Source organism: Watersipora subatra, chromosome 5, assembly GCF_963576615.1.
Source record: "Watersipora subatra chromosome 5, tzWatSuba1.1, whole genome shotgun sequence".
NCBI classification, from domain to species: domain Eukaryota; kingdom Metazoa; phylum Bryozoa; class Gymnolaemata; order Cheilostomatida; family Watersiporidae; genus Watersipora; species Watersipora subatra.
In genome coordinates this window covers 29,918,242-29,944,920 of record NC_088712.1, presented here as the reverse complement: position 1 = coordinate 29,944,920, position 26,679 = coordinate 29,918,242, and the positions used below count along the sequence as shown (strand labels likewise).

The 26,679-nt window shown below is 37.9% G+C and overlaps 1 protein-coding gene across 3 annotated transcripts in view; it reads left to right on the top strand.

Moving 5' to 3' along the window:
- Window positions 1–26,679, top strand: part of LOC137396293 (AT-rich interactive domain-containing protein 4A-like) — a 48,412-nt gene that overhangs the window by 9,880 nt on the left and 11,853 nt on the right. For 2 of the 3 annotated variants that reach the window (XM_068082491.1, XM_068082492.1), the window contains exons 6-20: window positions 4,683–4,907; window positions 6,775–6,857; window positions 9,726–9,904; window positions 10,221–10,287; window positions 12,204–12,311; window positions 12,882–12,960; window positions 16,096–16,249; window positions 19,788–20,001; window positions 21,766–21,982; window positions 22,195–22,404; window positions 22,782–22,863; window positions 23,307–23,428; window positions 24,256–24,401; window positions 24,757–24,813; window positions 25,351–25,473. In XM_068082491.1, coding sequence (XP_067938592.1) covers window positions 4,683–4,907; window positions 6,775–6,857; window positions 9,726–9,904; window positions 10,221–10,287; window positions 12,204–12,311; window positions 12,882–12,960; window positions 16,096–16,249; window positions 19,788–20,001; window positions 21,766–21,982; window positions 22,195–22,404; window positions 22,782–22,863; window positions 23,307–23,428; window positions 24,256–24,401; window positions 24,757–24,813; window positions 25,351–25,473 — 2,066 coding nt within the window. The remainder of the gene's footprint in view (window positions 1–4,682; window positions 4,908–6,774; window positions 6,858–9,725; window positions 9,905–10,220; window positions 10,288–12,203; window positions 12,312–12,881; window positions 12,961–16,095; window positions 16,250–19,787; window positions 20,002–21,765; window positions 21,983–22,194; window positions 22,405–22,781; window positions 22,864–23,306; window positions 23,429–24,255; window positions 24,402–24,756; window positions 24,814–25,350; window positions 25,474–26,679) is intronic. The other variant, XM_068082494.1, reaches the window with a different exon arrangement.

Genomic DNA, 26,679 nt, shown 5'->3' with positions numbered 1-26,679 from the left:
TCCTATAACATATACCTCCTATATATATATGCATACAGTAGACGCTCCTATAACATATGCCTCCTATATAGATATGCATACAGTAGACGCTCCTATAACATCTACCTCCTATATATATACACGCATACAGTAGACGCTCCTATAACTTATACCTCCTATATATATACGCATACAATAGACGCTCCTATAACATATACCTCCTATATATATATGCGCATACAGTAGACGCTCCTATAACATATACCTCCTATATATATATACGCACACAGTAGACACTCCTATAACTTATACCTCCTATATATATACGCATACAGTAGACGCTCCTATAACATATACCTCCTATATATATATATACGCATACAGTAGACGCTCATATAACATATACCTCCTATAATTTAAATTCTAAACAACGTAAAAAATTCATGTTACGTTTTTGCTTCGTCCTACGTAAAAAATTCCATTCCTTATAATATAAAGTGTGAAGTCAGCGCAAGTTCTCAAATTTGATTCGAGCAAATTTGAGAACTTGCATATTTATAATAATTTATAAATTTATAACAAGCATTTCATGATTGGTCTTAGAAGTATTGCTTTCCTTCTTGCCGCACCTGAAAGAGAGAAGGACATACAGACATAGATAATGACATACAGACATAGATAATGACATACAGACATGGATAATGACATAGCGACATAGACAATGACATAGGGACATAGACAACGACGTAGAGACATTGACAACGACATAGAGACATAGACAATGACGCAGAGACATAGACAACGACGTAAAGACATAGACAACGGCGTAGAGAGTTTTCTTTAACACATGTACTAGTACTTTGGCGGTCTAGATAGCCATGAAAAATTGTCAGGCGCTTTGATAAAGCACAGATAATTAGTAGTGCACAATTTTTTGATGGGTCTACGAATCTAAAAGTCACGAGTTGGTGTATCGTTGAATCTATCTTTTATCATAACCTTGAACCTTTTCGACGAATAGACGGACAGACAGATAGACATCGCTCTTATATAGTAAAGTTACTCGCTTATCTTTTTTTTAACACATAAAACATTTTTATTGTTTTTTTATTTGCAAAATAAACATTGCTGTCTGGAACAAAGGGAAACATTGATGTAAATTTACATTAAAAATGTGTGCTCCCCTTACCTTATTGTAAAACTACCGCAATCACGGGCCATAAGCCGAGGGAAAGTGGAAAGAAAAAAGTTGTCGATACAAACCAATAATACTACAATTAGTATATAGTCATTAAATTAAACAGTTCAGTTTATTTTTTCATTTTGAATAGGTGAGTTTGGGATGATCTTAGAACAGATCAGGCAATTTACATGTATTTTACTGTTCATATAACGTAAACATTCTCAGAATGGATTGTTTACATTTCATGTGCAAAAGTATGGAGCCATGGACTATAAATTAGTATTTTTAAAAGCTATATAACCCTAAAATCTATATAACCCTAAAAGCTATATAACCGTATAAGCTATATAACCCTATAAGCTATATAACCCTATAAGCTATATAACCCTATAAGCTATATAACCCTATAAGCTATATAACCCTATAAGCTATATAACCCTATAAGCTATATAACCCTATAAGCTATATAACCCTATAAGCTATATAACCCTATACGCTATATAACCCTATAAGCTATATAACCCTATAAGCTATATAACCCTATAAGCTATATAACCCTATAAGCTATATAACCCTATAAGCTATATAACCCTATAAGCTATATAACCCTATAAGCTATATAACCCTTTAAGCTATATAACCCTATAAGCTATATAACCCTATAAGCTATATAACCCTATAAACTATATAACCATATAAGCTATATAACCATATAAGCTATATAACCCTATAAGCTATATAACCCTATAAGCTATATAACCCTATAAGCTATATAACCCTATAAGCTATATAACCCTATAAGCTATATAACGCTATATAGCTACCTATATAGGGTTATATAGCTTTAAGCTATACGAGTTACATAGCTAAGAGTTACATTTGGCTTACGAGTTATATAGCTATAAGCTATATAACTCGTAATTTGCCTTAAAAAAATGACACAAAAACTTGGTAATATTTTAATGCTCAGAATACCCTCTGCTGTTTTTATTTGTGAGCAGTTCTTTTAAAAGCAACTGACTCTGATATTCTGACTGTTATGTTGGTAAGGAATGTTAAATGGGAATATTTCTTCACTATACGCTACTTTGAGAAATTAATGATTAAAGTTTCCAACATGGCTGAATTTATACTGCTGGGAAGTAGAAATGTCAAACACTTGAGAGAAGTTAAAAGAATTTAATGCAATGATTTGAGAGAAAGAATTAGTGCCAATTACCTTTTGTTAATGTTTCATTGATACAGAGCAGATCTCAGTGAGGGTAGTATGTAATTAGGGATAAGTTTCAACTCACAAACAATACAATAACATCACTGAATGAGTAGTTTGAAGATTAACTTTGTTATATTTAGGCTGATTATATTGGGCTTCCTGAGTTCTATAGCTGAAGAAAATTCACAGAAATTACAGGGTGGCTCCATACTTTTGCATATGACTGTAGGAGCGTCTACAACATCTATAACTCTCATTGTCCATCAATCTGTACAGCGATAGCAATAATATTTTAAGAATGAGATGTCCGCTGTGAACTGAATTTGAACTCACAACCTCCAGTTCTGCGGACATCCATCTATCCAATACACCACACTGTCCAACTGGCTATACTATGGAGTAAATTTGGCACATACTTGGAATACATGCTAATCTTTTATGACTTCGCGTTAAACACTGCAGCTAACATTTTGAGTAAAGCCATACCAGAAGAAAAATTCATGAAGCCATACCAAAAGAAAAATGCATGCCCATAAGTGAAGAAAAAAAGTGTAAACTCATGTAGCCAACAAAAATATTGCAATCAGTATAGATCCGTAGTAGGCACTGCAGCCGGTACAGTATGAATTACACAAAAATAAACAAACACCTTCATTTAGAAGTTAGAATGGTGAATTTTGATGTTGAATATGTTGATAAAAAGTAAATTTAAAGAAAAACTTTGTTATTGCCCGTGTAACACCGGACATTCAGCTAGTATAGATATACAGTCAAACATGGATAACTCGAACTTCACGGGACCGAGCAAAAGTGTTCGAATTATCAGAGCGTTCAAGTTATCAGAGCACTGTCACAAGTCCATGTATTTACTTATTTATTAGTAGATACATGTACATATGCAAACTATAATATAAATCAAAAGCACAAATGGCTTGTTTCAAATTAAATGCTTCTAATGTAAAGTTTAAAACGTTTTTATCAAAAAGTATAGAGATTTTTCTATCACTTGAGATTGGTTTGTTGTTTGAGGTGATGTTATTGCCAGGACGTTTTTTTTAGACTGACATTGGAAAAACTTGATCGTTGTTGAAATGCTCAAAAGAAAAGACATCTTTTTCTTTTGAGCGTTTTACCCACGATCAATTTTGCCAATTTTTCTTGAAGTTTATGCAACTTCAAGAAAAAGTTACCAAAGAAAAATCCCTTACTTTACCTGGGATTCGTTAAGAGCAACACTCCGAGGCAGTTCAATTGAAAGTTTTACGAGGTTTAACGGTACATTGTATATCACTCACGCTTTTTGAATGGATACTTATTGAATGTACACACGTATTCTGTGTTTAGGTCAAACGATGAATAGTTTTTTTAGCTAAGACAACGTATACGTTTAATAAAAACAATTTTTAAGACGTTTTAAACATTCAACATTCCGACGTTAATTCAACACGGAATCAACGTCGGAAAACTATTCGTCACGGGCTAGCTGGGTCACGCACTCGAGAATTTTCGCCACGCACATACAAAACAACATGCTGTTTTTGTTTTGTATGTGCGTGGCGAAAATCCTTGCGCGCGTGATCCGGCAAGCCCGTGCTATTAATCGTATAGCAGTATAAATCAAATTTGACCAAACCTTTAGAAAAGTCGTTGACAAAATTATTTTGCCGATGGTGGTAATAACAACGCTTATGAATTACGAAAAGATGAGGTTTACCTCTATGGCTTTGAATAAAGTGACTTTCTAAAGCGATAACAACCGTTTCGGTAGCCGTTGGGCAAAAAAACAGTTCGAATTAACAGTGTTGAGTTCGAGTTATCTATAGCAATTTATCATTACGTGGGAACGGACCAAAGAAACTGTTCGAATTAACCATGTGTTCGAGCTATCCGTGGACGAGCTATCCATGTTTGACTGTATATATATTTATAAAAACGACTGTTCTACTAACAGAGATCTCTGCCATACGAATGCTTAGTTTTATAGAGTTTTATATCTGAAGCATTTATATAACCCAGTAATTTCTAGGTGATACTTATGAACATGTCATCTGGCAGGAATCTCTATTGTTCTACTGCCCATGCTCGTTAGGTAGTCAAGGCTCAAAGCAGTCGTGTCGTCTAGGCAGGTGGTTGTAATCTCTGTAATTACTCGCGACTAACAATGGTTTGACAGATAATGTGAGAAGATATGCCTGAATTTAAATCCTGTATTTAACATATCTCATCTGAATGCTATATCAGTATATATATATTGTGAATTGCATCTCACCTTACTCAGTGAATCTCACAACTCTTATCTCTGTACAGCGCTACCATGAGTGACGATAGTGATATTGATGAGACGGCGAGCCTGTCGAGGCGCATATCACCAAGAGGAAACTCTCGCCAAGCATTAGACACCATAGGTAAGGTGGTTTCGGTGTGTGAGAAGAAAAGGTGGGTGCCTGCCCTCGTCATCAGACCAAGCAACCATGAGGCTGATATGAAGAACAAGGGGCTTATCATGGTCAAGTCATTTCGGGATGGCAAAATGTAAGTTTGTTTGACAAGGTCAAAACTGTTGGTATAATTGTCTGAAGTTCCTCTTTTCCCTTCCATTCATATATTCAGCCATAGTTCGATACATGAGCGTCACAAGGAACGAGAAATTGGAATTATACGGAGAAGTTTGAGCAAATTTTTGTCTTGAGATATTAGCCAAATTTGAGATACGAGCACACGAGACGGTTCCCGATGCAGCCGGTAGGTGGGCGAGTATGTGAGAGGCCGCGTACAAGAATAGCATCGCTTAGTTTTTTTCGTCGGATCGTCGGATTCAAAATGGCATCGTGTTAAGTTTTGCTCAGCTAACAAATTGTTTAGACGCTAATATTGGCTCGCTCAGCTGTGCGGAGAACGTGTTGAGGTCAGAAAACACTGGAAGGTATTGAACAGCTAAAAGAATATGAAATGGTCTCAAACGAAGGCGACAATCAGACACAACTGGCTGAGCAAACTACGCTAATATTTTTGTATTAAAAATGTTAATAGTTGTTTTAAAATGTAAATTTTTGTTGTCGCATGTAATATAAGTATGGTTCGTTTATGTCATTTGTTCATGAATATATATTTGTATCATTTGATAGATTATCATTATATCATTTATAAATATGCAGATTTATAGCACGTTATTTAATAGCATCCTTGCGGCTATCTTAACACAGCTTACAATGGATTGATGCTCATAACGCCACTTCTATTGCACATAAAAAGCTAGTTATAGCTACAAACTGTGGCAAACATATCAGTGAGTGCAATGAGCTTTTATGCAACATTGTTAAACAGAGATAAAAATATGTCTTCTCATTTAAAATGAAATAAAAGTTGAAAGCTCCAACAAATTGCAAAGCCGGACACAGGCTATAATATCATCGCAGGTTAATTGCAAGCAATAGATATCAACTGGTAGAGATATTTCTCAGTTTCTCAATGCATACTTATTAAAATATTTTTGATAAGTTGGAGGTAAGTTAGCAAATATATTGCATCCAAAAAATCTAATATAAAATGTGTTATAAAATGAAAATGTACCTTCAAATTTAATTTGAAATAGAAAACTTGAAAGCTTCAACAAATAGCAACGCAGGCTATAAGATAATTGTTGGTTAATTGCAAACATTAGATATCAACTGGTAGAGACATGTATCAGCTTCCTCGTGCATATTTATTTAAAGATCTACGACACGTTGGAGGTACCTTAGCAAATTTCGAGAGTCCAAAAGGGTTAATGTCGCTCCACCCGAAGGAAAGTTCAAAATACAGGCGACGTTCGATTCGCCTGTGAATTGGTTAAGTTTACCTTCTCAACATCTTGGTGAGGTGTTTGACAGATGCAACGCCACCCTTTATTTGCGTGTCACCTCTACTAAAGTGCCACTCTGAGGGAAGGGTTGAAAAATAGAGTGCCATGGCATTAAAATAAAGGTTTTACGGTAATTGATATTTAGGTATTTTATATAGGAAAATTTGATTTGAGAGACTAGAGAATTGACTTACAATCTCAGTTCTGGAACTCATTAAGCTTGTATGTTGAGGTATGACTCATTAAGCTTGTATGTTGAGGTATGACTCATTAAGCTTGTATGTTGAGGTATGACTCATTAAGCCTGTATGTTGAGGTATGATTAGTTGCTTTTTCAAAAGGACTATGATTACTAACTATGGTACCATGTAATGGTTGTTGGCGGGCAGTAAAAGTGTCCGTATAAATTGTGACACAGTTTAATTGCTTTGTGTTTTTCTCTATGCTGTGTGACTCTGTGTAGACCGCCTGCTGTGCGTGTCGAGTGTGGCAAGCATGTATGTGGAGCTATTATGTTGTATCATAAAATTAGTGTCAATCATTTGCTCTTGTTAACAGATACACAGTGACTGAGAAACAACTGAGGGACTTTAGCAGGGAGTCTATTCGATCATATGCCGATGACAAGCTCACAAAAACAGGTACCTGTACTAGGTGTCATTTTCTATTATTCCACTTAAAGTTACATTTGTACTTTACCTTGTCAGCGTAATCACCGCATTGTGGCAGTATGTGCCATAGATAATTTTATATTTTGTCATAATTTAAATTAGTTGTAAATTGTCAGTTTTTGTTTCTGCTAGGAAATCAATCAAGTTTATTAATAGCCTAATAATGAAAAGTTTTTCTGATGGATCCAAGTAATTTGATACGCAAACATGAAAAACATTGGTTCTGCATAAAAGGCTAGAGTTAAACATGAAAGACTCGAATACAACATGAATTTTACAAATATGATTATTGGACAGACAACTTCACGTATTCACTGCATTTCCATGCTTCAAATAGGTTTGGAGTTGCTTCCACTCCGAATCATAGAAACGGTAACATCCAAACGCAGTCGATGTCATTTTGCTTCAATAAATTTATGTGAAGTCACTGTGTGACTACTTAAACATCATAGAAACACTCACTGCTGATGGATCCAAATCAATTGTACTCGGCTAAGTAGTACTCGGCTAAGCTCTCCCTTAGTGAAGGTAAAACAATTCCAGCACAACCACGTTCTGCTATGAAAACGCTCTACTGCTACTCACTACTGTTTCTAATTGATTTCGTCATCTTCATACGTTGCTCGTATGGAGATGATGAAATAATTATTTTCTAGTGCAACTAGTTGACTACGCAAAAATTTCTAGTAACCATGACCCAAAAGTGAGTCTCCTGTAACAAGTTTTGTTTTAAGGGATACATCACGAATCTTGGAAATATCTATCTGAACTTTAACTCATTGAAATGGTAGGATGTGAATTTGTCGGCAGTGGGCAACTCCGAACCCATTGAAAGCATGGAAACACAGTGATTAATGGAAATGTTCAAGGGCATTTTTATGCTTACACACAAGCAAAAGAGCAGATCAATGATAAATGTGAATTGTTGTAGTCATAGTTATTTTTTCCACTGCCTATCTACCAACTAAACACACTTGTTGCTATAGACAACCATGATTACTGCATTGTTTCCCTTTTCTCTTGGATTTGGGAGAATATCGTTTAAGATAATCTTGTACACACAAGACAAACATTCCTCACTACACAGTGAGCTTTCGATGCATTATTGTCGGACCTAAATCTTGAAAAAATTTTGACTGAGGAACTAAGTCTACACTCTTAATCTGAGTTACAACCTTTGCAACTTGTGTCTATCCATATATTCTTAGAGATAACATTCAGCGTGTCTATCGGTATATTCATAGAGATAACGTTCAGCAGGTTGCATCTCACCCACTTGCTGAGTAGATATCGTCATGGAAAGATTGTCATCTTTCATATTGTAATTTACTGTACACTCTCATCATGGTCCCGATGCCGATTGCGCTCAAACCAAGTAAAGCAAAAAAATGATGCATCAGAAATCAAGCGAAGCAATTATAATATGTGATATAATAATAGTTGTAATATATATTATTCTTCTTTACCCTAGTCTATTAATTTATGATTATCAACTAGTTTTAACTTTTAAAAAACTTAGTTACTGTAAAGTCATGTGACTTTTGAGTAATCAAAACACTATTTCAACTTTTTCACTCATGCTTGAAGATGCACACCTGTAGACATCATTGCCTACCCTTTGTATTGGAGGGATTTACATCTCATCTTGCTGTTACTTGTAAGAGTAACAGGAAGATATTGGCAAAATTGTCTTTTTCCAAGAATGAGACAATTCCTGAATAAGTTATTTTTGTAGCGTCATTATTTATACTTTTCTGTTCCTGATTTCTAACATTGTGTAAAATACTAATAAGAATAATAAGAACTAACAACAACAATCCTAGTACCAAAATTGCTAACGACAAACATTAGAAAGACTATAGTTTAGCATCTCACTTATCTTTGAGCTCGCTCTGCGACTTAGTAGTTGCAACTAGAAAGATGAAAATTATAATCTGACACCATGTATTGTTAGTATTTCTATCAGCACTACTTGATGATTCGTCGTATTTGTAAACTTGAGTTCTCACTAGGATGATTTATCAGAGTTGTGTTTCTGCTGAAAGAGCTGGAGTTGGAAATGCTTTTGATCTGTTTACAGTTTGAAATGCATTTTGAAAATATATTTCAGATCGTAAATAGTATGTTAAGACTCTACACCGCACCAATTCAAACTCTGACTATAAAAATGGGTCACCGTTTATAGCCAATGAAATACAGCATCAATATCCATTACATTTGCTTATGTTTTTGGTGCTACTGCCATTACGATATGAGATTGATCAATTCCATGTTGTACTCTGTCAATGATGGCCGTCACAAACGGACAAACATAGTACGGCCGGTACAAACGGACAAACATAGTACGGCCGGCACAAACGGACAAACATAGTACGGCCGGTACAAACGGACAAACATAGTACGGCCGGCACAAACGGACAAACATAGTACGGCCGGTACAAACGGACAAACATAATACGCAGTAAAATCATTACACTGATTTCAATTCACTGATTATTTTCACTGATCATTATGTCTCGTGTCAGGGACTGGGGCATAGCTGCTTTTTCTTGTACACCAAACAGACTTTGTGAGCGTGGAAACAACTACAACAAATCATCTTGGTCTAAGCACACCTTCTACTGGCATTGCAGTTAATTGTGCTAGGATAATAAGCAGCCATTTGATGGTGTTACATTGCTGTTGGTGTTGGTCCTTGGTTTATGTTGGGTTGTCTGTTGACACTGGCTTTTTAGTAGGTACTACTACATTGCGAACTGTTTAGCAGGTGTCTTGTTGTCTGTATGTTTTACACATGATATTAATTCTCGGTGCTGTGATTGCTGTAATGATTGGCAGCTCTCGAGCGGGCATACAAGTATACAAGCTCTAAGGAGTTGCCCGTCTCGTGGAAACGTGAGGAAATCTTAGGCTCAGGTGAGCAAATCAAGAAAGTGGCAGTCCAAGCTGTTTCAGTCACTCCCCCTCCCAGTGCCTCCTCTCCCATCCCAGACAACTCATTTGATGAAGATTCTAGTGTAAGTTTGAGACGCTTGCACACAATACGTAAAAGTGTTGCTTAGCAACGCACTCTGTTTCACCCTTTTACTATTTATACTAGCGTAGTAACTAGTTTATTAAGGTAGCGTTTTTGGTAAGATAGCTATTGTTTGTTACAGCGGAGAATATTAACAATTCTAGTGGTGTCATGAAGCGCCAGATTTTTTCATGAGCTTTATATGATAAGTTTTTAGTCTTTTTTACTAGAAAGTACAAGTTGTTTTGTCAAGATGAAATTGTCAAAGGCACTAGATCAGTCCAAAGGAAATAACAGTTACTTTTTTATTCTGATAGTCAAGTGAGGAAGAAGAAACTAACGACAGATTTATAGCCCAGCTCTACAAGTTCATGGATGATAGAAGTGAGTCTATATTCTACTCTTTATAGCTCATGGATGATATAAGCGAGTCTATTCTTCGTTTTATCGTTACATCATTTTATTGTCGTTGGCTATCTTTATAGACAATTTTATCATTAAAAACACGAAGCTTTGGCAATGAATTTTTGAAAACGATGCTTTTGTTTGCAACTTTCTTATTATAGTATCAAAACAACACTAAAAAGTACTATTAAATAAAAGAAAAATGATCGTTTTCTACAAATATGGCGGCTTTTTCGTGACCGAGCGCATGTGTAAACGGCTTGATGACGTCAAAAAAATGATGGATATTCTACTCTCTATAGTTCATGGATGATAGAAGTAAGTCTATATTCTACTCTCTATAGTTTATGGATGATAGAAGTGAGTCTATATTCTGCTCTCTATAGTACATGAATGATAAAGTGAGTTCTATATTCTACTCTCCATAGTTCATGGATGATAGAAGTGAGTCTATATTCTGCTCTCTATAGTTCATGGATGATAGAAGTGAGTTCTATATTCTATTTCCTATAGTTCATGGATGATAGAAGGGAGTTTTATATTCTACTCTCTATAGTTCATGGATGATAGAGGTGAGTCTATATTCTATTCTCTATAGTTCATGGATGATAGAAGTGAGTTCCATATTCTATTTCCTATAGTTCATGGATGATAGAAGGGAGTTTTATATTCTACTCTCTATAGTTTATGGATGATAGAAGTGAGTCTATATTCTATTCTCTATAGTTCATGGATGATAGAAGTGAGTTCTATATTCTATTTCCTATAGTTCATGGATGATAGAAGGGAGTTTTATATTCTACTCTCTATAGTTTATGGATGATAATAGTGAGTAGGTAGAGGTGAAGACAGATGTTACTTTAGGTAGAGGTGGAGACAGATGGCACTTTAGGTAGAGGTGGAGACAGATGTTACTTTAGATAGAGGTGGAGACAGATGTTACTTTAGATAGAGGTGGAGACACATGTATTGTTTAAACACAGTAGAATGTACGATGTGAAAAAGTACTCTGTAGTGTGTATTGATATACAAAATTGCACTGTTTTGGAAAAGTTGACATCATATACTGGAAACTACTTTGGTTGTCAAGTATTTGCTCTCGGTTTATATGATATGTTAAAATTGCTGTAAGTTTGACTGTATATCTTTCATTGCAGCTTGATTCTGCCTTCATCTCTGCTTTCTTCATCTTTATCACATTTTATAAACTATGCATTTGGGCATTTTTGTGCTATTTTTGATATATATATATGTGACAATTTCTAGCTCCTATAATAGGACCTTATGAGAAATGACCTGGTCTCAGTCTAGCTCTTTTCTATCCCAGTGTTTCTATACTTCGAATGGGTTTCAGGTCTCCGGCTACTGACGGATTAGCAGCCTTTCGCTTTAATGACTCGGAGTTGCATTATATTCCACTACTTGCACTATACATATATTAGTTCCAAGACTCGCGATGTATTCTTCTAAACAATACTTGTTAAGTAAACTCGCTTTCGCGACACAATCACTTTTTATTTCATGCCTAGTCCACTAGTTGCACTTAGCCCGAATGCTTGATGATCGCAATGCTGAGCTATTTTTACTTCTACTGGTGAGAGCTTAGGTGAGTATTATGGATTTGAATCGACATCATAGAAACGCTCAGCCGTGAGTGTTTCTATGAAATACTCTCACAGCGAATGATTTCACATAAATTAAGCCAAGCGAAATGGCATCGAATGCGGTTGGGTTTTACGGTTTCTATGATTCGAAGTGGAAACAACTCCAAATCCATTCGAAGCATGGAAACTGTAATTATATATTTAGTTACTATAGGTATGACTAATTCAGGGACAAGAGCACGGCTGACAGTATGTTAGATAGATGCATGCACATGTAATATCTCTATGTAGGTACACCTATTAACAAGCCTGCACAGCTCTATAACAGGGATGTCAGCCTATCGAAACTCTACCTAAGAATTGGACGTTATGGAGGGTTCAGCAAAGTATGCGCCATTGGTGAGATTTCACACTTGTTTGGTTTTATAGTAGCGAGCTAGCAACGCATATTAGGCAGTTGCATATCTTGTCATATATCTATGACTACTGGCAATGCGTATTAAGTACTTGCATATCCTGTCATATATCTATGACTACTGGCAATGCGTATTAAGCACTTGCATATTCTGTCATATATCTATGACTACTGGCAATGCGTATTAAGCACTTGCATATTCTGTCATATATCTATGACTACTGGCAACGCATATTAGGCAGTTGCATATCTTGTCATATATTTATGACTACTGGCAATGCGTATTAAGCACTTGCATATCCTGTCATATATCTATGACTACTGGCAACGCATATTAAGCACTTGCATATCCTGTCATATATCTATGACTACTGGCAGTAACATCTGCTGCAAACTCACCTTCTATCTGTCTCAAATGAGCAGTGAATTGTTTCCTCTATAAACAAGGTTATACGATGCCTGGCCATCTCCACCCTCATAAAATCTAGACAGAGACTACATGGCTATGTTTTACAATCTCTCAAATATTCACCTAGCATTCACGTGTTTTTAAGGTAAATGGAGAGATGTGGCGAAAAGATTAGGATTCGCAGGTATATCTGCTGGGACTGAGATGAAGCTGTTATACAGACGGTAAGTTAAATGGCGTGATTACGTGTACAAAGTACAGGCATATCTGCTTGTGCAAAGTACAGGCATATCTGCTTGTACAAAATACAGGCATATCTGCTTGTACAAAATACAGGCATATCTGCTTGTACAAAATACAGGCATATCTGCTTGTACAAAGTACAGGCATATATGCTTGTACAAAGTACAGGCCTATATGCTTGTACAAAGTACAGGCATATTTGCTTGTACAAAGTACAGGCATATCTGCTTGTGCAAAGTAAAGGCATATCTGCTTGTACAAAATACAGGCATATCTGCTTGTACAAAATACAGGCATATCTGCTTGTACAAAGTACAGGCATATCTGCTTGTACAAAGTACAGGCATATTTGCTTGTACAAAGTACAGCCATATCTGCTTGTGCAAAGTACAGGCATATCTGCTTGTGCAAAGTACAGGCATATCTGCTTTTACGTAGTACAGGCATATCTGCTTGTACAAAGTACAGGCATATCTGCTTGTACAAAATACAGGCATATCTGCTTGTACAAAGTACAGGCATATCTGCTTGTACAAAGTACAGGCCTATCTGCTTGTGCAAAGTACAGGCCTATATGCTTGTACAAAGCACAGGCATATCTGCTTGTGCAAAGTACAGGCATATCTGCTTGTGCAAAGTACAGGCATATCTGCTTGTACAAAAGTACAGGCATATCTGCTTGTACAAAATACAGGCATATCTGCTTGTACAAAGTACAGGCCTATATGCTTGTACAAAGTACAGGCATATATGCTTGTACAAAGTACAGGCATATCTGCTTGTACAAAATACAAGCCTATCTGCTTGTACAAAGTACAGGCATATCTGCTTGTACAAAGTACAGGCCTATCTGCTTGTACAAAGTACAGGCATATCTGCTTGTAAAAAATGCAGAAATACCCATTGCTTATACCTGTGAAAATTACAACTGAATGAAATGCATTAATTATGGCATACTACATCAGAACTGGTTTTTCATGTGGTATTTTCTCTCCTAGTGCCCTCTCTCAGATTTATTCACACTTCCATATTATGTCAACAGAGTGAAACATTCGTAAGGACCCACCAAGCGCGCACTCGTGTTCTAATGGAGTTACAAATTGATCATGTGTTAATTGCCTGAACTACAGTCGTCTCTCTATTTACGATCACCTCAACATGTATAATTTTCAACACACGTTATAAAATTAGAGCTAATACTCGCTTCAGCATTCTGAAATAATTTTCAGCGTACATCACGCAGAATGTTTTGAAACATTGCGGTGTTGTAGATCAGCTGGTGTTGTAGATCAGCTGGTGTTGTAGATCAGTTGGTGTTGTAGATCAGTTGGTGTTGTAGATCAGTTGGTGTTGTAGATCAGTTGGTGTTGTAGATCAGTTGGTGTTGTAGATCAGTTGGTGTTGTAGATCAGTTGGTGTTGTAGATCAGCTGATGTTGTAGATCAGTTGGTGTTGTAGATCAGTTGGTGTTGTAGATCAGTTGGTGTTGTAGATCAGTTGGTGTTGTAGATCAGTTGGTGTTGTAGATCAGTTGGTGTTGTAGATCAGTTGGTGTTGTAGATCAGTTGGTGTTGTAGATCAGTTGGTGTTGTAGATCAGCTGGTGTTGTAGATCAGTTGGTGTTGTAGATCAGTTGGTGTTGTAGATCAGCTGGTGTTGTAGATCAGTTGGTGTTGTAGATCAGTTGGTGTTGTAGATCAGCTGGTGTTGTAGATCAGCTGGTGTTGTAGATCAGCTGGTGTTGTAGATCAGTTGGTGTTGTAGATCAGCTGGTGTTGTAGATCAGTTGGTGTTGTAGATCAGTTGGTGTTGTAGATCAGTTGGTGTTGTAGATCAGTTAGTGTTGTAGATCAGTTGGTGTTGTAGATCAGCTGGTGTTGTAGATCAGTTGGTGTTGTAGATCAGTTGGTGTTGTAGATCAGCTGGTGTTGTAGATCAGCTGGTGTTGTAGATCAGCTGGTGTTGTAGATCAGTTGGTGTTGTAGATCAGTTGGTGTTGTAGATCAGTTGGTGTTGTAGATCAGTTGGTGTTGTAGATCAGTTCAAATGTATGCAGCTTTCTTTAACTCGTATAGTTTGATTTGATAATATTAAGCAGTGCTTCTCTTTCTTGGTGTGTTTTAGTGGTTAAATAAACGAAAAGTTTTGTACATGTATATAGTTTAGCAAAGAATTGTAAACAAAATATTCACAAAATTGTGATATATTTTTCTGGTAGGTAATATAATATACTAATTTTTAATATGTACGGTGCGTATATAAAGTTTTGATGATTTTTACCATGCGGTGTTTGCATTATTTAATTACTATGAGTTTCTATACTATATACGACATTCCGCCTTGCGATGCCAACACTGAAACGAATTAAAATCCTGTAATTGTATACCAAATAATTTTTCATTGTAATCATAGCGAAACAGAATTTAATTAACCATTACTTGCTAATGATTTCACATTCACACCTTTACAGTTGTTTTTTCTCTTAATTTATTTAAACTACGCAAAAGGCTTTTGTCATGATATGAAGTTTGAAAATTCGAATGGTAACTGTTTTTATATGTTAAAGAAAAATAAATTTTTGGTGCAAAAACTTTTTTATTCCCAGTGCAACTTTTTATTTCAGTGTAATGGCGGACATTCACCTCGTCTTTACCGTAATAACAGTCGTGTCTGTCTGTCTGTCCCTTCGAAGCCATGAACGCTACAACTCGACGTGTCTTTGGTGTAAACACCGAGTTATAGTCGTCATTGGAAGTACTTTATTAGTTTTATTTTATAAATATACTCTAGTGTTTTGCCATTTTTTACTTTATAGTTCAATGTAATGCATTTGTTTTAATGCTTCATTGCATTAATCACAGAATTTATCATTAGGTTTTTGCATTGTGAAATAAAATAAAATATATTGTATTCTTAACAAACTATTTTTCAACATGCAACAGTTTGGACATAATGTAAAATCGTGCAACAGATGAACTCTGTTTACTGAAGTTTGAATGTACATGTAAGTCAGGATTAACACAGCCACTGTATTAGGTAATGCCTTTCTTGATAGTATGTCATATAAAGGAGTATTTTTGGCACATCAGTGTTAGAGCTTTATTTTCATCTTGCAGCTACTTGCTACCGTTTGAGGAGTTTCATCGAAAGATAGGTGAAACTCACATGTTTGAGGGTTCTCGTGTCCAGAAAAGTACAAGTTCTGTTGGACGCAATGTCCTTCCTCCCAGAGACAGAGAATCTCAACTAGTAGCCAGCGGCAGTGTCAAGGTATTTGATCATGACATGATGTATTCTGAACGTTGCAACCCTAGTAGTGCCACCTTTCGTCCTTTATCTTTTTGGGAGCCACTAGTACTGCCACCCTTGGTCCTATATATCTTTTTGGGAGCCACTAGTACTGCCACCCTTGGTCCTATATCTGTTTGGGAGTCACTAGTAGTGCAACCCTTGGTCCTATATCTGTTTGGGAGTCACTAGTAGTGCAACCCTTGGTCCTATATCTGTTTGGGAGTGACTAGTAGTGCAACCCTTGGTCCTATATCTGTTTGGGAGTGACTAGTAGTGCAACCCTTGGTCCTATATCTGTTTGGGAGTCACTAGTAGTGCAACCCTTGGTCCTATATCTGTTTGGGAGTCACTAGTACTGCCACCCTTGGTCCTATATCTGTTTGGGAGTCACTAGTAGTGCAACCCTTGGTCCTATATCTGTTTGGGAGTCACTAGTACTGCCACCCTTGGTCCTATATCTGTTTGGGAGTGACTAGTAGTGCCACCCTTGGTCCTATATCTGTTTGGGAGTCACTAGTAGTGCCACCCTTGGTCCTATATCTGTTTGGGAGTGACTAGTAGTGCAACCCTTGGTCCTATATCTGTTTGGGAGTCACTAGTAGTGCAACCCTTGGTCCTATATCTGTTTGGGAGTCACTAGTAGTGCAACCCTTGGTCCTATATCTGTTTGGGAGTCACTAGTAGTGCAACCCTTGGTCCTATATCTGTTTGGGAGTCACTAGTACTGCAACCCTTGGTCCTATATCTGTTTGGGAGTCACTAGTACTGCCACCCTTGGTCCTATATCTGTTTGGGAGTCACTAGTAGTGCAACCCTTGGTCCTATATCTGTTTGGGAGTCACTAGTAGTGCAACCCTTGGTCCTATATCTGTTTGGGAGTCACTAGTACTGCCACCCTTGGTCCTATATCTGTTTGGGAGTGACTAGCAGTGCCACCCTTGGTCCTATATCTGTTTGGGAGTCACTAGTAGTGCCACCCTTGGTCCTATATCTGTTTGGGAGTGACTAGTAGTGCAACCCTTGGTCCTATATCTGTTTGGGAGTCACTAGTAGTGCAACCCTTGGTCCTATATCTGTTTGGGAGTCACTAGTAGTGCAACCCTTGGTCCTATATCTGTTTGGGAGTCACTAGTAGTGCAACCCTTGGTCCTATATCTGTTTGGGAGTCACTAGTACTGCAACCCTTGGTCCTATATCTGTTTGGGAGTCACTAGTACTGCCACCCTTGGTCCTATATCTGTTTGGGAGTGACTAGTAGTGCAACCCTTGGTCCTATATCTGTTTGGGAGTGACTAGTAGTGCAACCCTTGGTCCTATATCTGTTTGGGAGTCACTAGTAGTGCAACCTTTAGTTTTATATCTGTTTGGGAGTTAATGTGAAAAGGCCATGCGTTTAGGTTTAGTGACAGTGCCACACTCATCGATATAATAGCTATTACTAAAATATTTTTTATTAACCACTGCTGAGATTAATTATCTCTAGAGATGGTTCTTTTCTAGCTACTGATATTATCTAATGGTTCTTTCCTAGCAACTGATATTATCCCTAGAGATGGTTCTTTCCTAGCTACTGATATTATCTCTAGAAATGGTTCTTTCCTAGCTACTGATATTATCTCTAGAGATGGTTCTTTCCTAGCAACTGATATTATCCCTAGAGATGGTTCTTTCCTAGCTACTGATATTATCCCTAGAGATGGTTCTTTCCTAGCTACTGATATTATCCCTAGAGATGGTTCTTTCCTAGCTACTGATATTATCTCTAGAGATGGTTCTTTCCTAGCTACTGATATTATCTCTAGAGATGGTTCTTTCCTAGCTACTGATATTATCTCTAGAGATGGTTCTTTCCTAGCTACTGATATTATCTCTAGAGATGGTTCTTTCCTAGCTACTGATATTATCCCTAGAGATGGTTCTTTCCTAGCTACTGATATTATCTCTAGAGATGGTTCTTTCCTAGCTACTGATATTATCTCTAGAGATGGTTCTTTCCTAGCTACTGATATTATCCCTAGAGATGGTTCTTTCCTAGCTACTGATATTATCTCTAGAGATGGTTCTTTCCTAGCTACTGATATTATCTCTAGAGATGGTTCTTTCCTAGCTACTGATATTATCTCTAGAGATGGTTCTTTCCTAGCTACTGATATTATCCCTAGAGATGGTTCTTTCCTAGCTACTGATATTATCTCTAGAGATGGTTCTTTCCTAGCTACTGATATTATCTCTAGAGATGGTTCTTTCCTAGCTACTGATATTATCTCTAGAGATGGTTCTTTCCTAGCTACTGATATTATCTCTAGAGATGGTTCTTTCCTAGCTACTGATATTATCTCTACAGATGGTTCTTTCCTAGCTACTGATATTATCTGATGGTTCTTTCCTAGCAACTGATATTATCCCTTGAGATGGTTCTTTCCTAGCAACTGATATTATCCCTAGAGATGGTTCTTTCCTAGCAACTGATATTATCTCTATAGATGGTTCTTTCCTAGCTACTGATATTATCTCTAGAGATGGTTCTTTCCTAGCTACTGATATTATCTCTAGAGATGGTTCTTTCCTAGCTACTGATATTATCCCTAGAGATGGTTCTTTCCTAGCTACTGATATTATCTCTAGAGAGGGTTCTTTCCTAGCTACTGATATTATCTCTACAGATGGTTCTTTTCTAGCTACTGATATTATCTCTACAGATAGTTCTTTCCTAGCTACTGATATTATCCCTAGAGATGGTTCTTTCCTACCTACAGATATTATCTCTATAGATGGTTCTTTCCTAGCTACTGATATTATCTCTACAGATGGTTCTTTCCTAGCTACTGATATTATCTCTAGAGATGGTTCTTTCCTAGCTACTGATATTATCTCCACAGATGGTTCTTTCCTAGCTACTGATATTATCTCTAGAGATGGTTCTTTCCTAGCTACTGATATTATCGCTACTGATGGTTCTTTCCTAGCTACTGATATTATCTCTAGAGAGGGTTCTTTCCTAGCTACTGATATTATCCCTAGAGATGGTTCTTTCCTAGCTACTGATATTATCTCTACAGATGGTTCTTTCCTAGCTACTGATATTATCTCTAGAGAGAGTTCTTTCCTAGCTACTGATATTATCTCTACAGATGGTTCTTTTCTAGCTACTGATATTATCTCTAGAGAGGGTTCTTTCCTAGCTACTGATATTATCTCTACATATGGTTCTTTCCTAGCTACTGATATTATCCCTAGAGATGGTTCTTTCCTAGCTACTGATATTATCTCTACAGATGGTTCTTTCCTAGCTACTGATATTATCCCTAGAGAGGGTTCTTTCCTAGCTACTGATATTATCTCTAGAGATGGTTCTTTCCTAGCTACTGATATTATCTCTACAGATGGTTCTTTCCTAGCTACTGATATTATCTCTAGAGAGGGTTATTTCCTACCTACGGATATTATCCAGTTATCTTACCATTACACGCCAAGATAGCCTGTTCTGGTTTGATATCAGGAAATGTTATAATTTCAGACTTCTTCAACTAAACCTTTGAAGGAAGCATCAGCACCATCTATCGAGAAAAATGCTCCCTCTCCTCAATCTTCTCCCGAGCAGAAGCCAAGATCTGACACTAACCTTCGAACTGACACAGAGGATACATCCAGGAGAACACCCCTTCGACAGGCTTGTAAAAAAGAAGAGAAACGAACAGTGGAAAACCCAAAGAAAGTCGAGACACCAGTTGGTTAGTGGTTTACATAGAAAAGACTCCAGTATTGAAGTATACTACGTATTATTGACGCGAAAGATTACCAATAAGCCAGAGTCTCATAATTCAGTTTTGGGACAAGTTTCCTAAGGACGCTTTTGGATTCCCTTCACGATTGGGGGTTACAGGGGGGGGGGCTCCCTCCACGAATGGGGGGTTTCCCTCCACGAATGAGGGAGACACATGGGAATTTTAGATTTCAATCATGTAGCTCTCAAAATTTTAGCAGACTTACAATAGCTTTTGCTTTAATTGTGGTGCGCATTAACTGAATTGGGTCTGCTGACTTAATTGTAGTGCCCATTAACTGAATTGGGTCTGCTGCTTTAATTGTAGTGCGCATTAGCTGAATTGGGTCTGCTGCCTTAATTGTAGTGCGCATTAACTGAATTGGGTCTGCTGCCTTAATTGTGGTGCACATTAACTGAATTGGGTCTGCTGCCTTAATTGTAGTGCGCATTAACTGAATTGGGTCTGCTGCCTTAATTGTAGTGCGCATTAACTGAATTGGGTCTGCTGCCTTAATTGTAGTGCGCATTAACTGAATTGGGTCTGCTGCCTTAATTGTAGTGCGCATTAACTGAATTGGGTCTGCTGCCTTAATTGTAGTGCGCATTAACTGAATTGGGTCTGCTGCCTTAATTGTGGTGCACATTAACTGAATTGGGTCTGCTGCCTTAATTGTAGTGCGCATTAACTGAATTGGGTCTGCTGTCTTAATTGTAGTGCGCATTAATTGAATTGGGTCTGCTGCCTTAATTGTAGTGCGCATTAACTGAATTGGGTCTGCTGCCTTAATTGTAGTGCGCATTAACTGAATTGGTTCTGCTGCCTTAATTGTGGTGCACATTAACTGTATTGGGGCTGCTGCCCAGTTTGATTCATTCAATTCATTTGATTTGATTTACCGGAGTTTGATTCATCAGCAAGGACTGGGGCTCTGAAATCTTTATCAATATTTTTAGACTGCGATAACTGAACACTTCATAACAGACACGTTTGCTTTCTAGTGAAATGAAACATCATTAGATTCATTTAGTATGTCTTCCACAGAGTAATTACCACGTCGGTCGAGTTTCACTGAAAGCTGCATTTAGAAAATAACTCTACAAGTTTATAGAGTTCCCATTTCTAGATTTTTAAATGTTTTGCTATGCATACCCCTGTACGGTACACGCAAGGATTCTCAAAGCATTGTAAGTCACCTTGAAGAAGTTACCTTGGGAGCAAACTGCTTTTTGAATACTTTGAATACATTTTTAATGCACAATGTTCTCATGGCTACATGTACCTCTAACACCTGTTTTCATTGCTATATGGACCTCTAACACACCTGTTCTAACTGCTATATGTACCTCTAACATACCTGTTTTCATTGCTATATGTACATCTAACATACCTGTTCTCACTGCTATATGTACCTCTAACGCACCTGTTCTCACTGCTATATGTACCTCTAACATACCTGTTCTCACTGCTATATGTACCTCTAACACACCTGTTCTAACTGCTATATGTACCTCTAACATAACTGTTTTCACTGCTATATATACCTCTAAAACCCACCTGTTCTCACTGCTATATATACCTCTAACTCACCTGTTCTCACTGCTATATGTACCTCTAACTCACTTGTTCTCACTGCTGTATGTACTTCTAACATACCTGTTCTCACTGCTATATGTACCTCTGACTCGTATGTAATGCGAAGTAAATAAAAATGGAAGCTCCTTTTTGCAGCAGGAAGCCGCACTCGACCGACCTCAACTAAGCTGAACATGAAGGTGGAAAAGGCAGTAAAGCTTTCCATGGATGATGGTGACATTGATGAGGAGGTTGCTAGTGCCACCTATACTGACACTTCCACCATTTTTTCTGGTACTATGGTGAAGCCTTGTGGTTCCCAAGTCAAGGAGATATTGGTCAAACCTAAAGATGAACCTGTAGATTTCAAAACGTGGGTTTAGCGTAATCTCGACTTGTTGACCCGTTAGCCAAGCATGTTGCAAACCTAATGATTTCTAATCTGAATGTTGATTTTTCAAGTCAGATTACCTTCGGAGATTTGTTATTTGTATTAGATAACTGCTCATATTCAACAGAGTTCCGTTGCGAAAGTCAACTGTTTTTCAGTATTGCTGGTCATTCATTACCTGCAGTTACTTCTAGGGACAATGATTCAGTCGTCTCAGAGGATGAAACTTCAAGTTCAGGAGTGAAGGTTAGTGTGGAGGTAGACTATCCACCTGGCACTAAGCTCAAGGTACGCTATGGAAGGGCGAGAAATGTGAAGATATATGATGCAAAGGTGGTGGAAGTGAAACTAGGAGAGGACAGACAACTTCTTTATAGCGTTCACTACAATGGTTGGAACACGAGGTAGGGAGTGTGTGGGAGTTGAAGGAACATCAGATAGAGAGTGTTATAGTTTGAAAACTATAACACTATCTGGTAGAAAGTGGGTTGTAGTTGGAGGATTACTTAGCAGAGTTTCTGGATCATTAGTCTATGTAATGCTGGCAGTGCCGGTAGTTCTGGTAGTGCTGGCAGTGCCGGTAGTTCTGGTAATGCTGGCAGTGCCGGTAGTTCTGGTAATGCTGGTAGTGCCGGTAGTTCTGGTAGTGACCGCTGGCAGTGATTTACAATGCAAGTAACAGTGTATTGCCAATGTAGATGTATCGCAGAAAACAGATGCTTCTTGCTACATGAAGGATAACTCTGATTGCGGTGAATATTGGAGTTGTTTTATCTTGTAGATATGATGAGGTTATCACCAATGACCGTATAGTAGGCACGACAGGAAAATGTGAGAAGAAGAAAATGGACATATCGAGAGTTGTAAGTTTAGATCATTTAATCTTATATTTGCTGCCTGTAGCTATATTTGCTGCCTGTAGCTATATTTGCTGCCTGTAGCTATATTTGCTGCCTGTAGCTATATTTGCTGCCTGTAGCTATATTTGCTGCCTATAGCTATATTTGCTGCCTGTAGCTATATTTGCTGCCTGTAGCTATATTTGCTGCCTGTAGCTATATTTGCTGCCTGTAGCTATATTTGCTGCCTGTAGCTATATTTGCTGCCTGTAGCTATATTTGCTGCCTGTAGCTATATTTGCTGCCTGTAGCTATATTTGCTGCCTGTAGCTATATTTGCTGCCTGTAGCTATATTTGCTGCCTGTAGCTATATTTGCTGCCTGTAGCTATATTTGCTGCCTGTAGCTATATTTGCTGCCTGTAGCTAATGGTGACTCAGTTCACTAAACCTTAACTTCTGTTGCAGAAACCTGGACGCTATAAAAAGCAGAAAAGTGTGAGTCAAGTCACGACCTCAGCCTCATCGACTGGCTCTCGAACTCCTGAACCCCCAGCTCCGAAGTCATCGAGTTGCCAAAAAGTACCTCCGTGAGTTCAAACTAAGTCCAGATGTTGACCGATTGTGAAGAGCACAAGAGATGTACCTAGAAATAGACATACATAACTCGTTGCTATAGACACCCCTTGCTGTAATGGACATACCTTGCTATAATAGACATGCCTTGCTATAATAGGCATACCTTGCTATAATGGACATGCCTTGCTATAATGGACATACCTTGCTATAATGGACATACCTTGCTATAATGGACATGTCTTGCTATAATGGAAATGCCTTGCTATAATGAACATGCCTTGCTATAATGGACATACCTTGCTATGATGGACATACCTTGCTATAATGGACATGTCTTGCTATAATGGACATGCCTTGCTATAATGGACATGCCTTGCTATAATGGACATGCCTCGCTATAATGGACATGCCTTGCTATAATGGACATGCTTTGCTATAATGGACTTGCCTTGCTATAATTGTTGAATGCTACTTCGACCTTTAATATGCATGTTAAACTGGAGATATAAGTACATGGAAATACATATGGGAGTACATATGGATGTATTTATTTACAACAGTGTCGCATGATAGACTTGTTTTACTACAACAGTAGACTGCGTCAAGCAATATATTTGCCTTCACTTACCATAGTCTATATGAGGAAGTGTTTTCCTCGCAACTTTGCTTGTCTATAGATACACCCTGTAATACATGCCATCGGCAATAAACATTCACTTCATAACAGCACTGTATTAAGCACTGTGAAACCTGCACAGTGTACTCTCGGAGAGATGCAATGTAACAGCTACATGTATATTTACTCTAAAAATAATAAACTAAATGCACCTTTTTATAGAAGAATATACTCTTACAGCAAAACTGGTAAAACTGTGCCTACTCCAGTAACTTCCAGAACAACGAGGTCATCTACCACAGATGAGGTGACTTTGGCCAAACATACAAGATCGCAAAGTGTGGACTCCAGTGTCTCAAATGTGTCGAGTAAGCCATTTGACCTCTCACCTATATAATGTTAGAACTAGTTGATATATCAGTCGTGTACCATTTGACCTCTCGCCTATATAATGTTAGAACTAGTTGATATATCAGTCGTGTACCATTTGACCTGTCACCTATATAATGTTAGAACTAGTTGATATATCAGTCGTGTACCATTTGACCTCTCGCCTATATAATGTTAGAACTAGTTCATATATTAGTCGAGTAAGCCTTTTGACCTCTCACCTATATAATGTTAGAACTAGTTGATATATTAGTCATGTACCATTTGACCTCTCATCGGTATCATATTAATCCACTAATAGCAGCATTCACTAAGACATACTTGTTGTTGCAGCTCGGAAGCGTAGGCGGAGTGTGCTTGCAGATGGTTCAACGAAGAGGCCTCATATTGGTAAGAACCTGATCTGTAATGGTACTGTCTGGTGAATATGAACATGCATCCTTTGTAATGCACATGGTTCAAACTCTAGTGGTTCCCTGTCAAGCAAACAGGAGAGTCACCTCACCATCATGATCGCCAGTTACCGACTGTAAAAGATTTTTTAAACAACGGCGGCAAACTAATGCAGGCTAGTGGTGGCTAAAAAAATTTGAAAACTGTTGATGTCTTTGGCTGTGCAGCTGCTAGTCATACTACCTATGATCCTATGATCTTCTTGGCTTGAGTGGAAAAACCTAGAATGACATTCTATGTTTCCTATTATCGGTCTTTCTAGTGGTTCACTTTTTTTGTTAATTGAAACATCTGGTAAACACTGATTGGTGAGTCAGTGTGCTGGACTCATATCTGGTATGAGACTTAGTTTATGTTGCTTTCAGCTTTCTCTCTCAAAGCACCATCACAATTTGTAGACTCTGTATCTGTTGCAGACAATTTGTACACTCTGTATCTGTTGCAGACAGTTTGTAGACTCTGTATCTGTTACAGACAATGGAGAGTCGACTGATGAAGACTGTAAAGAGTCAATAACGGATGAACTTGACACAGAAAAACCAGAGTCACAGGCACAAGTCTCTGAAAAAGCATTCACTGATAGCTTTGCTGATAAATGTATGTTTTCCATTTACAGTCTTTTCTCTATTCTACTCCATTTCTATATCCTTCACTTTTTGTTGTTCTTCTCTCTCGTTCTTGTTTTTTCCTATTTTCCCCATCGCGTGCTTGTTTCGTTCTCAGAATGTATTTCTGTCTCATCTGTTCTTTCTTGTTTTCCTCTCATCTCCTTCCCATCTCCTTCCCATCTACTTTTTGTCTCCATCCCTTCCCTTTTTTGTCCCCTTTCATTATGGTTCTCTTCCCCTTTCTTTTTTTCCCTTGTATCTTCAGCCTTGCATCTTCACCTTCGCATATTCACCCTTGCATCTTCGCCCTTGTATCTTTCCCTTCCTCTTGCTGGTCTCTTGTTGTTTGCCGTTCTCTTGCGGGTCTCTTGCGGGTCTCTTGCGGGTCTCTTGCGGGTCTCTTGCCGTTCTCTTTGTTATATTCTTTCTCTTGGTCCCGTCTCATTCTTAGCTTGTTTTCATCTTCTTTTTGTCTCCTTGTCTGTTTTTAATCTTCCATTAACCACAGTTCTCTCCTAGTCTCGCTGCTTCTTGTGCACGTCATAGCATGCCCGGCCCACCGACCCCTCTCTCTATTCAGCATTTGTTTCTCACTTCTTACATACTGGTTTTAACTTTTCTTGTAGTTCCCCTTGTACCCTCTTTCCGGTAGTTCCCCTTGTACCCTCTTTCTGGTAGTTCCTCTTGTACCCTCTTTCTAGTAGTTCCTCTTGTACCCCCTTTCTGGTAGTTTTCCTTGTACCCTCTTTCTAGTAGTTCCCCTTGTACCCTCTTTCTGGTGGTTCCCCTTGTACCCTCTTTCTGGTAGTTCCCCTTTTACCCTCTTTCTGGTAGTTTTCCTTGTACCCTCTTTCTAGTAGTTCCCCTTGTACCCTCTTTCTAGTGGTTCCCCTTGTACCCTCTTTCTGGTAGTTCTCCTTGTACCCTCTTTCTGGTAGTTCCACTTGTACCCTCTTTCTGGTGGTTCCCCTTGTACCCTCTTTCTGGTGGTTTTCCTTGTACCCTCTTTGTAGTAGTTCCCCTTTTACCCTCTTTCTGGCTTTTCCCCTTGTACCCTCTTTCTGGTAGTTCCACTTGTACCCTCTTTCTTCAATGTTTTACAGTATATTCACACCTTCATTATTTATCTCAAATTTTCTAGTTTCCTTAATTGTCTCATTCCTGTAATCTTGTTCTTCAACCGTCTAATCTACGT